At 35.0% G+C, this 13,938-nt stretch overlaps 2 protein-coding genes across 3 annotated transcripts in view; one reads left to right on the forward strand and one right to left on the reverse strand.

The window, feature by feature from the left end:
- Positions 1–6,786, forward strand: part of uxs1 (UDP-glucuronate decarboxylase 1) — a 76,935-nt gene extending 70,149 nt beyond the window's left edge. For both annotated transcript variants that reach the window (XM_016486467.1, XM_016486466.1), the window contains 4 exons: positions 3,874–3,934; positions 4,962–5,019; positions 5,103–5,206; positions 6,006–6,786. In XM_016486467.1, coding sequence (XP_016341953.1) covers positions 3,874–3,934; positions 4,962–5,019; positions 5,103–5,206; positions 6,006–6,137 — 355 coding nt within the window. In that variant the 3' untranslated portion in view covers positions 6,138–6,786. The remainder of the gene's footprint in view (positions 1–3,873; positions 3,935–4,961; positions 5,020–5,102; positions 5,207–6,005) is intronic.
- Positions 6,787–7,327: 541 nt separating this feature from the next.
- On the reverse strand, positions 7,328–11,276 carry ecrg4a (ECRG4 augurin precursor a). The gene is made up of 4 exons (XM_016486469.1): positions 11,128–11,276; positions 10,182–10,226; positions 9,756–9,919; positions 7,328–7,850 (listed from the first exon to the last, which is right to left on the reverse strand). Exons 1-4 carry the CDS (start codon positions 11,195–11,197, stop codon positions 7,701–7,703), a joined length of 429 nt encoding a protein of 142 aa, XP_016341955.1. The 5' UTR covers positions 11,198–11,276; the 3' UTR covers positions 7,328–7,700.
- Positions 11,277–13,938: the final 2,662 nt, after the last annotated feature.

Raw genomic sequence — 13,938 nt, forward strand, 5'->3', positions numbered from 1 at the left:
GGCGCAGTTTGTAAAATATGTAATTATTTACATTTTGATATATGGTGTCTGAGTATTATGAGTCTTCTTATTTTCTTCTTAAACATAAATAAAATAAAATAAAGTAAAACTGATACACAAATAACTATTTTTGGTGAACAGATCATGTGATTTGCAGGCACAGCCATCTTAGGCCACAGAACCAGGGGGCTGTTTCATAAAACAAGTTTACCAAATGAGCCAGGTTTATTTCAGTTAGTCTGACTTATCGTCAGTTGATTTGGTTCAAAATTAGTCAGACTAATTGAAATAAGCCTGGCCTATTTGGTAAACTTGTTTTATGAAACAGGCCCCAGAATGTATACCTTAAATGAATCACCTTGGATACAAAAACGTCAAGCACATTAATGTTATAGAAGTTATATATAGAGTATTTTAAATTTTCTTGAAGTGCTTTAAGCAGTGTTTTTGTTCAGTGTGTTAAATGATAATAATACCTACACAAATATCACTAACATAAAGAAATAAACAGCATAAAGAGTCTTTAGTAAGTCAGGAAACTAGCCCAACATGCTCTATGTGATTCTTTGAAACTGACTGAAATTGTTTACAGCTCTTGGTATTCTAGCTTATAAAAGAACATTTTAACTCAGTTTCATCTGAAAATGTTACTTTTTACGAGTTGGCAATTTCACATTTATTGGTATGATTTGAATGATCATACAAATTTCACTACCAATTTCCAAAAATGTGAAATAGTTATGAATTGGAAAACTTGATGCACTAATCTATACAAATTAAAAATCTTTCAACCTTGACTTTCAGTTTTGAACTTTCAAATGTTTGCCTCAGGAAATATTGATTCTGTATTTAAACACATTTTCGGTCTTTTGGACAGCAGAACCTCGACCTTTAAAAGAAGAGCAGTAGATAAGAGCAGGGTTGGCCAAACCGGATTAGAAATTGTGTTGCATCACATTTAAAAGAAGGCAGTATCACCAATTTAACATATTGAAGGCGTCCCATACAAGCAGCATGTAGTTTCACTCAATGTTCCCAAACATGGTACCTCATACCATCTTGGCCATCTTATCTGTGATGTTTCTCTGTTATCTAAGTCTTGGTAAAATCAGCTTTTTTCTCCTTTGTGGTTTAAGACATTTCACGGCTTGTTGTATCAGTTTTAATGACATTATTGTCCCTATGAAAAGCAGGAAAGATGCAGGCTGAGCTGCTCTTATATACTTACTAATAAGGTTGTCAATACCAAATTCCAGTAGCTGATAGCAATACAAGTGTAATTGCACAATTGTTGTTGCTAGTTTCAATATCAAAAGTTAAATATTAATATGCATATGGTCTGGAGGAAAAGACATCAGTCAAACATCACACTAAAGAAAGGATGAGATGATCGGAGGTAAAGTGAACTCATATATAAACGTGGCACTTGTTTGAAAACTTGGATTTCCACAGGCTCTGATATCCCTCTCAGGGTCAGAGCCCACACCGCTCAAGGAGATAGCACTGCAGCTCTGGGCTGATTCATCCTACAGATAAATACGGTAGTGTTATCTTAAATAAGCAGTGTACACTCAGTGAAGAGAAGATGGACCAGTATGATTGATCTCATAGTGTTTTTAAAGGGAAAGAGACCAATTCACATCTATCATTCCAGCTGTATTGACAGATCAAAGGCAACTCTTGTGGCTTGTGTTTGGCGCACATCTAAAAGGAATAGTTCACCCCAAAAATAAAAACTCTGCCCTTATTTATTCCCTCATATTATTCTAAACCGGTTGTTTGTTTGTTTTTGTTTTTTCTTTAACCATGGAACACAAACAGTTTTGTCAGAAAATAATGACAGAATTATAGTTCTTGGATGAACCATTCTTATGACTTTGAGTATTTTAATTATTATTATTTTTATTTTGTATTTATTTATTTTTTTTCTAGATTCTAGGGCATGTAGTGTCACGAGCACAGTAACTGAAATGTAAAACTGTTAAAAGAAAAGGCTCAATAAACTAACGCACATATTTAATACACTACGCATCAATATATCTTTACTTTGTGCTTTGAACTTTTCTATGCTGCGCGCTGTGACTCCGTGTTGCTTCAAGCGCGTCATTCTGCGCACGGGATGCGCATAAGCATATGCTCTTTATTTGGAGCCTTTAGTATCATAATACTTTTGCACAATGAAAGATTATTAAAAGCCTTTCTTGTTCGTCTTATCTATCATATGTTGCTGCCTCATTACTCTGCTATACATTTAAAAGAAATGTCTTAATTTATACAGTAGTCAACATTTGAAGTGGATCAAAAATTTCATCAAAGTTGTCTTAAGACAAGAACGGGTATTGTTTTGGTTTTAGGACAACTTTGATGAAAGGTTTTGATCCACTTCAAATGTTGACTATAGTATATATTTATATATAAATATATGACTTGTTTTTCATGCATGTATTTTGCAACAATACAAAGAGCAGTGTGTTCCAGATTTAGTCCTACACTTATTCACTTTTATTTGATCCCCACTAAATAATGTATTTTTTTTTTCACTAAAAGTTTAGGATTTTATACAATTATTGTGCACTCATGATTTTTCTAGAGTAACTTTTGCTACTGAATTATCCATTAACCTAGTTTATTGTAGTATTTCTGTCATAGATTATGATTATATATATATTTTTTTTTTGTTATTTTCCTTTATAATGAAGCTGTCTATATTTAGTAGAATGTGTGTAACATACAAAAGAGTGATGATCAGGTCAACACACACTGAGGTATAGAAATTCTACACTGATTTAAAAAAAACTGCGCTGGTATCGGTTCGATATCGGCAGATATCGTTAATTTTTTATATCGGATCGGGATCGGTCCTGAAAAAGTGGTATCGAGCCAGCCCTACCAAAAACTATTATTTGTAAGCAACTAGCAATTTTTCCAACAAGCCACACTGAACCATTACTGTGTCAAGCAGCAAAACTGTTTCACTTGACACAATAATGACTAATCAAAGGATTTTTGAAGAGCCATACCATTACAACGAGTGGCATTTTGGGCCAAAAAAGGGTCTATAGAAACCAATTGATCGAATAAATGCTTTATCACTTCTCATGTGTATTGGGCAGTTATTAGAGTAGTTGGTGGAGGCAGACAACTGAACTTAAGGGATATTGCACACTTCTTTTTTTTTTTAAGCTTCCTCTTGCCGTAAGCTGCTGGGACTCTCAAGGCTTTAATAAAATATAAATGTCCACAAGTTTGTCCTTCCCAGTTCCTCAACTGACCTTGCGAGCCTTAACCATTCATTATTCACATTCACAATCTGCATTGCATCCAGTTAAGTCATGGCAAGTACAATTAAAAGCTCTTAAGCATCGTGATTTACACTTGATCTGCACTAGCAGGGTTAGTTTGGTTCTTTTGTCCTTGTGGAGGTGTAGATGACAGCACTTGAGACTGTTATTAATGGTCATTATGCTGTCTCCTCTCTGAGACTGAATGGACTGGATGTGTGCTGAAACTCTTACATTAAATGAAAATCTGTTATTGAATCTGAAGGTTTGAATGGCTGCTGCACTGGTGTGTTAGCGAGATCTCTGCTGCCCCGCTGTGTTCATGCCCACACACACACACACACTGAAGGAATTCACATATGTGTGTCTGAACACCCTGAAGAGAAAATGAACTGTGACTCATTCATACAGCCAGATTTGCAAATTGCCAAAGGCTTCTATTGAATTAATGAGTTTAAATAGTTTATCATTTTATTTCCATTTCGTTCATTTGCACGTCACTTCAGATGAAGTCATTGCATCTGCATTGTTCTTTCACTGTGCTTTGTCGTGATGCCACATACTCTAGTTTAGTTGTTTCTTTTTCCCCCAGTGATCTGGTGAATGGCCTGGTGTCCCTGATGAACAGTAACATCAGTAGTCCAGTTAACCTGGTGAGTTTAGCATTTTGCCTTCAGGCATTATTCACTCATCGAGTTGTTATAGTACACTGTTTATTAAAAAAATACTCTGTAATTGTTAATATATGATAAATAGAAACAATCCAGTAATTAAGAGTTTAGGCCTGGCTTTCAGTTGTACTGTAATGTTGAATGGCTAGTTATCATTTTATCCTTAGAAACTGAGAAGAAAAAAAACTTCCTAACTGAGGCGTCAGTACAGGTTTATTGTAGTTAACATAACTTTCAAATAATTACTTCAACTTTTCAAATTTACTTTTTACTTTTGTATTTGTACTTTTTTTTTTACAATTTTCATTTAGTTTAGCTTAATTATTTAAAAAAAAAAATGATCACAACAACTAAAAGACAACAATTCAAACGCAAATAAAAAGGAGAAAAACAACAACATTTCTAGATCTTTAAAATGAATTGTGATTAAGCGTCTGCTAAATCAGTGTTTCCCAATCTTTTTTCAGTCGCGGCACCCTTTGGAAATTTTAACAAACTTGTGGCACCCTACAAAATTAATTTTGTCACGATATTTGAATTTCTAACTTCGATATGATCACCGAAATTTCGGTGCATCTTTAATTATTGGCGACATCAGAAATGTATATTATATAATAGATGTTTTTTTTTTTTATTTTAGCAATTTAAAAATATTTAAAAAAGGATTTTTTACACGGCACCCCTGCTCTCGACAGACGGCACCCCGGTTGGGAAACACTGTGCTAAATGACTAAATGCTTAATTGCAAAAACCTGTGCATTCCATTTTAAGCGATTCAGCACTAGATTTTATTGTTCTTTCTTTTACAGTTTGTAATAATATAGTGTTAATTTACAAATATACTATTGATCATTGTTATAGTAATTAATATTAACCAAGACACAAAAACAGGCAATTTGATTACATGAAAATATGTTTGTCATGTTTAAACAAGTACATTTATGCTATATGGACTGGACAACTATTATAAATCTAAAAAAGACTTCTCTTCTCTTCTCTTTGCTTCTAGGGCAATCCAGAGGAACACACTATACTAGAGTTTGCACAGCTTATTAAGAGTCTAGTTGGTAAGTAGAAATTGTATAAAATTGCAAATGAGGTTTTAGAATCTATGATTAAAGGAACAGCACGCCGCTGATTGTCTCCTCAGTGAGCCGCAGTCATATTCAGTTCCTTCCAGAAGCACAGGATGATCCACAGAGAAGACGGCCAGATATCCGCAAGGCCAAAATGCTTCTGGGCTGGGAACCTGTGGTGAGCATCATGAATATTAGGGCAATTTTACCCAAAAATGTGGGTATGTAGATTTTTTTTTATTTATAGATTTTTTTTAATAGATTTACTTTTATTTATATATTTATTGTTTTTATTTTTTCTATTATTCTTATACATTTATAGTTTGTTTTATTAGTGCTGGGCAACGATTAATCGCATCCAAAATAAACGTTTTTGTGTACATAATATATGTGTGTGTACTGTGTATATTTATTTTGTATATATAAATACACACACATGAATGTAAATATTTAAGAAACATTTTATGTTTATATATTAAATATATTTATATATAAATATATACTGTATGTGTGTGTCTTTATATATACATAATAAATATAAACAGTACACACACATTTATTATATAAATAAAAACTTTTATTTTGGATGCGATTTATCGTTGCCCAGCACTAATTTTTATCTATTTATTTATTTAATATGCTCTATAATAAGACAAGAAACATGCCTTTAATTTTATGATGGTTTTACATGTTAATTTATAATAAAATTCTTTACATTAATCATTATAATTGTTCCTAGTAGTAATATTAATAATTATTGAATTTTTATGAATATTATAAATTATTTATATTAATAATCAGGAATATTCATTCTTCCTAGTTGTTCATTAGTCTAACCGTAGGCACATTTACATAGTATGTGTACAGTCACTAGTGTGTGTTTTGTTATTTTTACGACAGTCTCAAATATGGTTGATCCTATCATAATTCATAGTTGGAACAGTCCGTTTAATAAGATGTGATTTGTGTGTTTGCAGGTGCCACTGGAGGAAGGCTTGAACAAAACCATCCAGTACTTCAGCAGAGAGCTGGAGCATCAAGCCAACAATCAGTATATACCCAAACCCAAAGCTGCACGGATGAAAAAAGGAAGACCCAGACACAACTGATGAATTGTGTTGATCTCAGGGATGCTGGGATACTGAAGGACCTTAGACGTCCAGCAACCATTTTACAGCGTGGGTCTCCCACCTCCCACTTTCAGATCCATCTTTTTGAAAAAATAAATAAATTAAAAAAAGGAATTTTTCTGATGCTTTTCGCAAATGTTTTGAAAAGCAGCTCAGGCAGAGAGCTGTCTCTAAAGAGTTTGTTTTTCAGTCAAATGTGCCTCAAAGATATCCGATTTACAGACTTTGCCTTGCACTTTGGTTTGTCAGTCGTCTGTATGTTATTTAAAGCAAGCTTAGATCTTCATGTGCATTTGTGTTGTGTGTTTACATTCTGTGCCGTTTTAATTGATGTGATCTTATTTTTTTATCATTGTCAAAGCTAGCGTTGTGTTATTGCTAAATGGACACCTGTAGAAAATTAGCGTTTGCAAACTATTTAAAGATCTCGAATGTCTGGTCTGGAGCTGGAAACCTCATCCAGCTCTGTCAAGAAATTTGAGGACACGGATGAAAAACAGCTTTGGAAAATGTTCTTTCTGCTTTAAACTTTGTGATGATTTTGAGCAAAAGCTGTTGTTACCTTTGTGAAACTTCATACAGAACTTTGAACCTATAATTGATTTCAGGTGAAAATAATATTTTAATAAAAAATATTTACTGTGACTTTCACTGTATTCTATTTTTAGTCTCACTTTCTCTGTCCTTCTGCTTAATGAAAAGTCATTTCACATTTGTATTGTATTTATCACATTTTATTTTATCTCTGCATTCCCGTTTATATCGCTTTTCTCCGTTCATCACTGATTTTTGTCTGTGTTATGTCAGGAGTCATTTTTGGTTTGTCGAGGCTGCATTTATTTGATCAAAAATAAAGTAAAAACCGTAATATTGTGCAATGTTAATACAAATTTAAAATAACTGTTTTCTATTTGAACATTTTAAAATGTAATTTATTCCTGTGATGCAAAGATGAATTTTCAGCATCAGTCTTCAGTGTCACATGATCCTTCAGAAATCATTCTAATATACTGATTTGCTGCTCAAGAAACATTTATCAATTTGTGAATTTTATAAATAGAAAGTTCAAAATATCTTTTGTAGGATTGTAAATGTCACTTTTGATCAATTTAATGCGTCCTTGTGGAATAAAAGTATTAATTTCTTTCAAAAACAAACAAACAAACAACCTAGGTGCTGTGGTTTTTATTGTAACACTCTTTCCAGCCTTTTGAAAACAACACCAGACAGACACCAAGTTCACCCAGAAATGAGCCGGTCATCATTTACTCATTGGTCCAAAAGATTATTGGTAATGACTTAAATTTCAGTCTTTTCTTCACATAAAGGTAGCATATGGTATATATGGCAGTGGTTCTCAACTCTATAGGCTACTTTTATGATATTTGTCTGGTATGATTTTGTCATTTTCAAGTAAATGATGACATTCTTCATTTATGTGTGAACTTTTAAAATTGAAAAGTTATCTTCATTTACAAAAGGAAGTACAAGCTACAGAAGGAAGAAGCACTGTTAAATCAGAGCGGTTATGTCTTTGTTGTTTTAGTAGTAGTCATAATTGACGTTTGCCCCGTGCCTGTAAGAGCCAGCGCTGCGAGGCCCTATGGGAGAGTTTTCATCATAGTGATGCTGGCGACCCTGGTCACTGGAGCGGTAGTGGTCCATCCAGTAGGCCAGATCCGTTTCAAGTCTCTGAAGGAAATGGGAGGAAAAAGGTTCAACCATAAATATAAATCCCAGAAGTCTGAAACAAGATGTCACATACATAAAAACATGACATTTTATACATTTGATTAGTCAATCAGGACATTCCTACATATAGCTGTGCTCGTGTTTTTGAGTTATTCACATATTCTTATTCTGTGCCAACTTATTTACATTATGTGATTAATGTTGTATACATTTTGGGACTTTTTATTAAAAAAAAAAAAAGGTTCTATACACAGTTGAATGGCATGCAAAATTTTTTGAAGCTCAATATCTCAAAAAGTACTCGGAATGCAGATAGAATCTTATAATTCCAAGGGGACGGTTTCTCATCAGGAGTCCACCTGGTGTTTATTTTGAAATAACAACTGGCTGTTTGCACATTATTCCGTATGTATTGTTCATTTAATATTTATGGAAGTGGTTACATCCTTCAAAAATAGTTTTAGTAAAGAAACTGGAACCTGAAGAATTGAGCAAGCCGAGAAAATTTTAAAGTTGTTTTAGTAAAGAAACTCTAACCCAGGGGTGCCCAAACTCGGTCCTGGAGGGCCGGTGTCCTGAAGAGTTTAGCTCCAACCCCAATTAAACACACCTGAACCAGCTAATCAAGCTCTTACTAGGCATACTAGAAACTTGAAGGCAGGTGTGTTGAGGCAAGTTGGAGCTAAACTCTGCAGGACACCGGCCCTCCAGGACCATGTTTGAGCACCCCTGCTCTAGGCCCATTCACACAAAACCTGCTCCTTGTCCGTGTCCGGCCCTCCAGGACCGAGTTTGGGCACCCCTGCCCTAACCTAAAGAAAACACAAAGGGATCGCTTATTGATGCTTACAAAGCACCCTCCAGATGCAGGCTGGAAAAATAAAGCCGTGCGTTTACGGACAAACATTTTCACAAACATCAAGAAACGAATGAAATATACAGAGACAGTGTTGTATAAACTATATCTTTATGGAAATTGGTTCGACTGAAGTTAAAATAGCATATTACTTACATTTCAGTAACTGATATTAAAACCAGCCTAATTGAGTATCAAAAGCATTGAGCTATTCATCATTATATTTAAAGATAATATAACCATTGACATTCTTATATTAAAAATGTACCCGTTTACATAGTATGTCTCTATATTAGACTATTTGATATTACAAACACACATAAATCAATAGAAGCTGCAGCTCTGTAATGAAACGCTCACACAAATAGCTCTATACTGTTTGGCAGTAGCCTACCATAGTACAGTGAGAGCATCAAATGGTAATACCATGGTAGCACGATACTGACATATACCATGATATTTACATTGTTTATGTTCAAAACACCATGGTACTTTTTGGTACTTTGTTGAATGTGATGTAAAGTGATATGACTGTTGGTAAGTCTATTTTTGGAAACACGTAATTTAAAAAAAGAAAAATGTTGATTACTATCTAGGGCTCCCCCTGGTTCCCACCCACCTACCTTGCAGGCTTATTAGCCCTACTTCCAGCTTCACCCGGTCCTCCAGGGGGTTCCTAACTCTAACCCCCCTACCCCCGGAATGTGCAGGTGAAACCAGGTGCCAGTGTAACCAGCGCTGCGCTCATGAAGAGATGCGCGTATTTATAGCCAACCCCAGTGACCTCTTATTATTGAATGTCAGATACGATTATTTACCGGCTGAACGCAGGCACGTGATTTGCACCTGGCTTCATTTGCAAGGAGTCATTTGCGAGAAGGATTTCGCTATGACTGATCTGCTTTTTTTGCGCTTTACAGTCACTTTACAGTAAAGAATGACATAAAGGTGTGGTATCAGTCGCTACCTGATGCTCATAAATCATTTAAAAACCTTTAGTAGATGAAACTGGTTTATGGTATTTTTAAGAAATGACAACAAGCACTCACTGCTTCATCAAAGCCCATGTACATGAACTGCTGGATCCACTGCTGAACATCAGGGCGGCTGCGGTCCCACAGGTTCCTTTTGGGTCTTTTAAGGGAGGCCAGGAACTGTTTGGCCCTGGAGGGAGTCACAGCCACAGCTGCAGCTGGCTTTACATCACCGTCCACTAGTGGGAGACAAAGCCAATCGACAGGGTCATGGTACACCCATAGGTATTTTTATATTAGTGGGACTATGAAAAAAGTTTTCAGAAGATACTTAAACATACTTTAATGTTTATGTTTTCAAATGACACGATTTTAGCAAAATTGAGCAAAACTGTATAATATATTCAGACACGTTTTCAGAAAATTTATATCGAAAAGTCTTCCATGTTCTTGCACTGGTGAATATTTTGCTGACAAAAAAAATAAAATAAAAAAATTTACCTTTTTTCATCAAGAGTTTTTCCAGAGTCTTCTCACTTGCAACATCTAGAAAATATCAAAAACTGAATTAGGATGTATATCTTTTATACATTTAAAAAAATATATTTGTACAAATTACTTTTTTTTAAATTACAAACGTATACAGTGTTAACATTTTTGTAATTTTTACGAAAAAAGCTGTAAAAATGCTACAGTAAAAAGCAAAATACTGTCACATTTATGTAAAAACTGTCAATGTCAAATTGTGGAAGTAAAACAATGAATTACCATATAATTTACAATGACATTATTAAAACGAACATTCCCAAAATTCCCTGCGTGACACATCACATATGATTATATTTTATACACATTTTTTTTTTCCTCTTAAGTGTTTTGTGTTAGGCTATATTTTTGGTTAATTAGTTAATGTTTATTGTATTGCTTTAGTGTCAGACATGCAGGCCACAGATGAATTCTGATTCAACATGTGGTTTTCATGCATTCAAACTCTCTGTGGAAAGTCTGACTCAATCAGACGGGGGGAAGGGAGTGGGATCATAAGCCTATGCAAAGACGAAAAACATATAGTCTTAATAACCTGCAAGTAGGTGTCCAATTCACTTTTGAAGATTTTAGTGAGACATACGACCGCAGAGATTTCATAACTGTTTATGTTTCATAAGTTTTGCATCTCTCCTGCTTTTACAGCTCCTTTCACACATTTAACATGCTGTTTGATGATAGAAAATAATTATTTGTCTTTAAAGTGCACATCCACAGACCAAACAATTAAATTTATTTCTGCTCACAGTACATTTACTGACCTTTCCCACCTTTTCTGCTTACAATATCAGGTGAATCGCCCACATTCATACTTCAGACTGTGCAAGAAACTTTTAGCAGGCATTTTAGAAAGAAAGAAAACGTGAGCTGCTAAGTGCAAGAAAAAGAGAGAAAAAATTACCCGAGAGTGCCAGTACAGTCAATAGGGTCACAAAGGTGAGCAAGCGCAAGTAAAACTTTTCAGAAGCCATGATTTCTTGTCTTCTTCTCTGTCGATTTGCACAACGGCGTTGATCTGCAAGCAAACTCGCAGAGAGGAGAGAGGAGGAGTGAGCCCGAGGGAAGCCCACGCACACATTCTCAACGGAAACGGCAGCTGGCAAATTACTGTAAACCAAGTCGACTAACAGAAAGGCCCTGTCTCCTTGTATATTTAAGCACTTACACATGTGCAGCGTTAGTATTTTTCAACATTAAACGGGGTTGCAGCTTTTCATAGTGAAACATGATACTGGTTTGAATTCTTTAAACCTCCTCATGTTCATTTATTTTATAAGTACCTGTTGCAAATGTTGAAATGTTGAAATTTTATTTTCTTGTAAAATGTACTCCTGCATCATATTTGATAAATGAAACCCAAGTTTCTTACAAATTTTGGGGTGCTTATTCCAAAAATAGTGCATGTCTTCTGTAGCACGTCACACTTTCTCACAAAATATGATGATGTTGTAGCATATTTCTTTTGACAAGCAAAGTGCAAAGTAAAGAAGTCTTTTCTTTTCATCCCTTAATCACCAGAAAAACTGCCACTAAGAATGATTCATATCTTCCTGAGTCAGGTTACACCTACAGTATTTGTTTAATTCTCAATTTTCACACGTATTAATAATTGTAATAATAATTCATGCCAAAATCCTGATTGTCCAGTGACAGGAGAAAATGCAAACATGACCCAGATGTTTTCTGCTACATCTGTGGGGGTTTTAAACAATAACAGAAAAGTTTATAACATTGTGTTTATGTAAAGTTCTTTGAGATTAAATTGAGTATTTGGACATATTTATCCACTCCTTTGCAGACTGTAACTTAAATCACACATTTTGAATACTTCTTTTTGTCATTAAAACAAACTTTTGATACTTGATTCATTGATTTTTTTTTTTCTCAATGTGCAGACCTGTGTTATCTTTATTTACAACTTCATAAAATGTGTTGGAGTTGTTTGGAATGAACGCCTTCTGGAGTTGTTGGAGCTCTTTGTTTCAGACTGTGAAGGTGAGGTTGTCGCCTTTTCGTCAAGCCGACCCAATGGGACATATGGCCTGGAAACAGGCAATGGCAATTTGTGGTCACAAAGGGTGAGGTTGGTAGAAGTGCGAGCACACACTAATTTGCTGCTCGACCAATTTGTTGGCTGTTAACTGTGTCCGAGGTAATCCAGGAGAGCTAACGGGGGATCGTTAGAGCCTTTTTCTGACTACAGGATTATATCAGCTTGCATGAGCAGATCAGCAGAGGGATGCCATAATTCGCTTTATTAATCTAAGACACTCCCCGGCATGTGTTTTTTGATTTTAGAAATTGGGCACAATGTCTTCACTTCTTCGTACAGATATTTTATTCTAATCAGAAGAATTTTTTTCATCAAGCTAAATCAAATAGTATTCATGGTTTTTGGTTCTGAGACTTCAGTACCGGTGGATTTGTCCTCTCCAAAGTTTGGATTGATGTGTTGTTGTACTTTATAAGATGCCCACACCAGCAAATTCCACCAAATCAGACTACTAGACCTTGAGCTTCATCTGTTGTTTTGTTGAAGAAAAAGGATGGCTCTGCTTTACTGATGTTTACCTTCCAGTTGATCAAAGGAAAGACAAGCTTGAGTCTGTGATTGTGCAAACAGTTTCACAGCATTGCGATTCCTGATTATTTTGATGCAGTGAAGAGTTTTTGTTCGGCATAGTGGAGTGGTTGAATGAGAGTTGTGTCGCTGGATCGATTTGAGTGCTTACATTATGCTTGGATATCTATGAGTGTTATATTGTGTATCTGATGAATCACTGTTAGTCATTTCCTCCCAACGCTTTTTTAATTAAAGATAAAATGGCTGAAGTTTTGGATTGTGATATTAATCTGGAGTGTTATATTCCTGCCTGTTTTATCATCATTTCCTTCTTCTCAAAGTTGTTGTCTTCCTTCTAGCACTCATGTGTTTTGAGGCCAGCCATTCAGTGCAGTTGGATAGTTTAGTTGTACTTTGAAATGATGATGTTTCATATGAAATATTGGCATAGTGAGTATAATATTACAGGATTGTTACACTGAGGAAAATTAATGTTAGAAATGTAATATCAAGCAACTGCAATGTACTTTTTTGAGAAGAGATGAGCAGAGCTGTTGCTTTAATGCTTCATAAAGTACGTAGCACAGGATATAGATTGACTGGCAGACGCAAACTATTTTAGCAACTTGGAAAGATCCGAACTCTGCATAAGTGAATATTTGGTTGGTTCATAGTCGGTTATAGACCAATTTGGAGTACACATCACAGTTACGTCACTTGCAGCTGCGCGCGCATTGTGGTGGCAGAAAAACACTGGGAACAAGTTGAGGTAAACGGGTAAAATCAATGGAATAAGATAAAAAATTTATTGTTGTGCCTTTAGATGTCAGAATGGGAATGCAAAGAATTTGTATATAATACTGTCGTCAAAGACGTCATTTGAAGCTAAACGCAGACGTTTAAACAGACAAACTATGGATGAAACCTGCTATGATTACCCTACTTTTAAAGCATACATTTGATTTAAACAATAGGTCTATATAATATTCCCATAGGGGACATATTGTATTAGCCCTACAGTTAAAGCATGAAATACTATTTAAATCTATAACATTTTACATAACATTTACCTATTTTATCTCACAATTCTGATTTTTACTTTTCTTGCAAATGCAAGTTTATATCTCCTAGTTCGGACTTTATAACTTG

This window comes from Sinocyclocheilus anshuiensis, unplaced genomic scaffold (genome assembly GCF_001515605.1).
Source record: "Sinocyclocheilus anshuiensis isolate Anshui unplaced genomic scaffold, SAMN03320099.WGS_v1.1 scaffold9, whole genome shotgun sequence".
NCBI classification, from domain to species: domain Eukaryota; kingdom Metazoa; phylum Chordata; class Actinopteri; order Cypriniformes; family Cyprinidae; genus Sinocyclocheilus; species Sinocyclocheilus anshuiensis.

Bases quoted from the DNA above. Each gene is read 5' to 3' on its own strand.
- ecrg4a (XM_016486469.1), bottom strand. From the start codon at position 11,197: ATGGCTTCTGAAAAGTTTTACTTGCGCTTGCTCACCTTTGTGACCCTA. The intron at 10,227-11,127 runs GTAATTTTTTCT...GATATTTTCTAG, and splicing joins GACTGTACTGGCACTCTCGG to ATGTTGCAAGTGAGAAGACT. The intron at 9,920-10,181 runs GTAAATTTTTTT...GTCTCCCACTAG, and splicing joins AAAACTCTTGATGAAAAAAG to TGGACGGTGATGTAAAGCCA.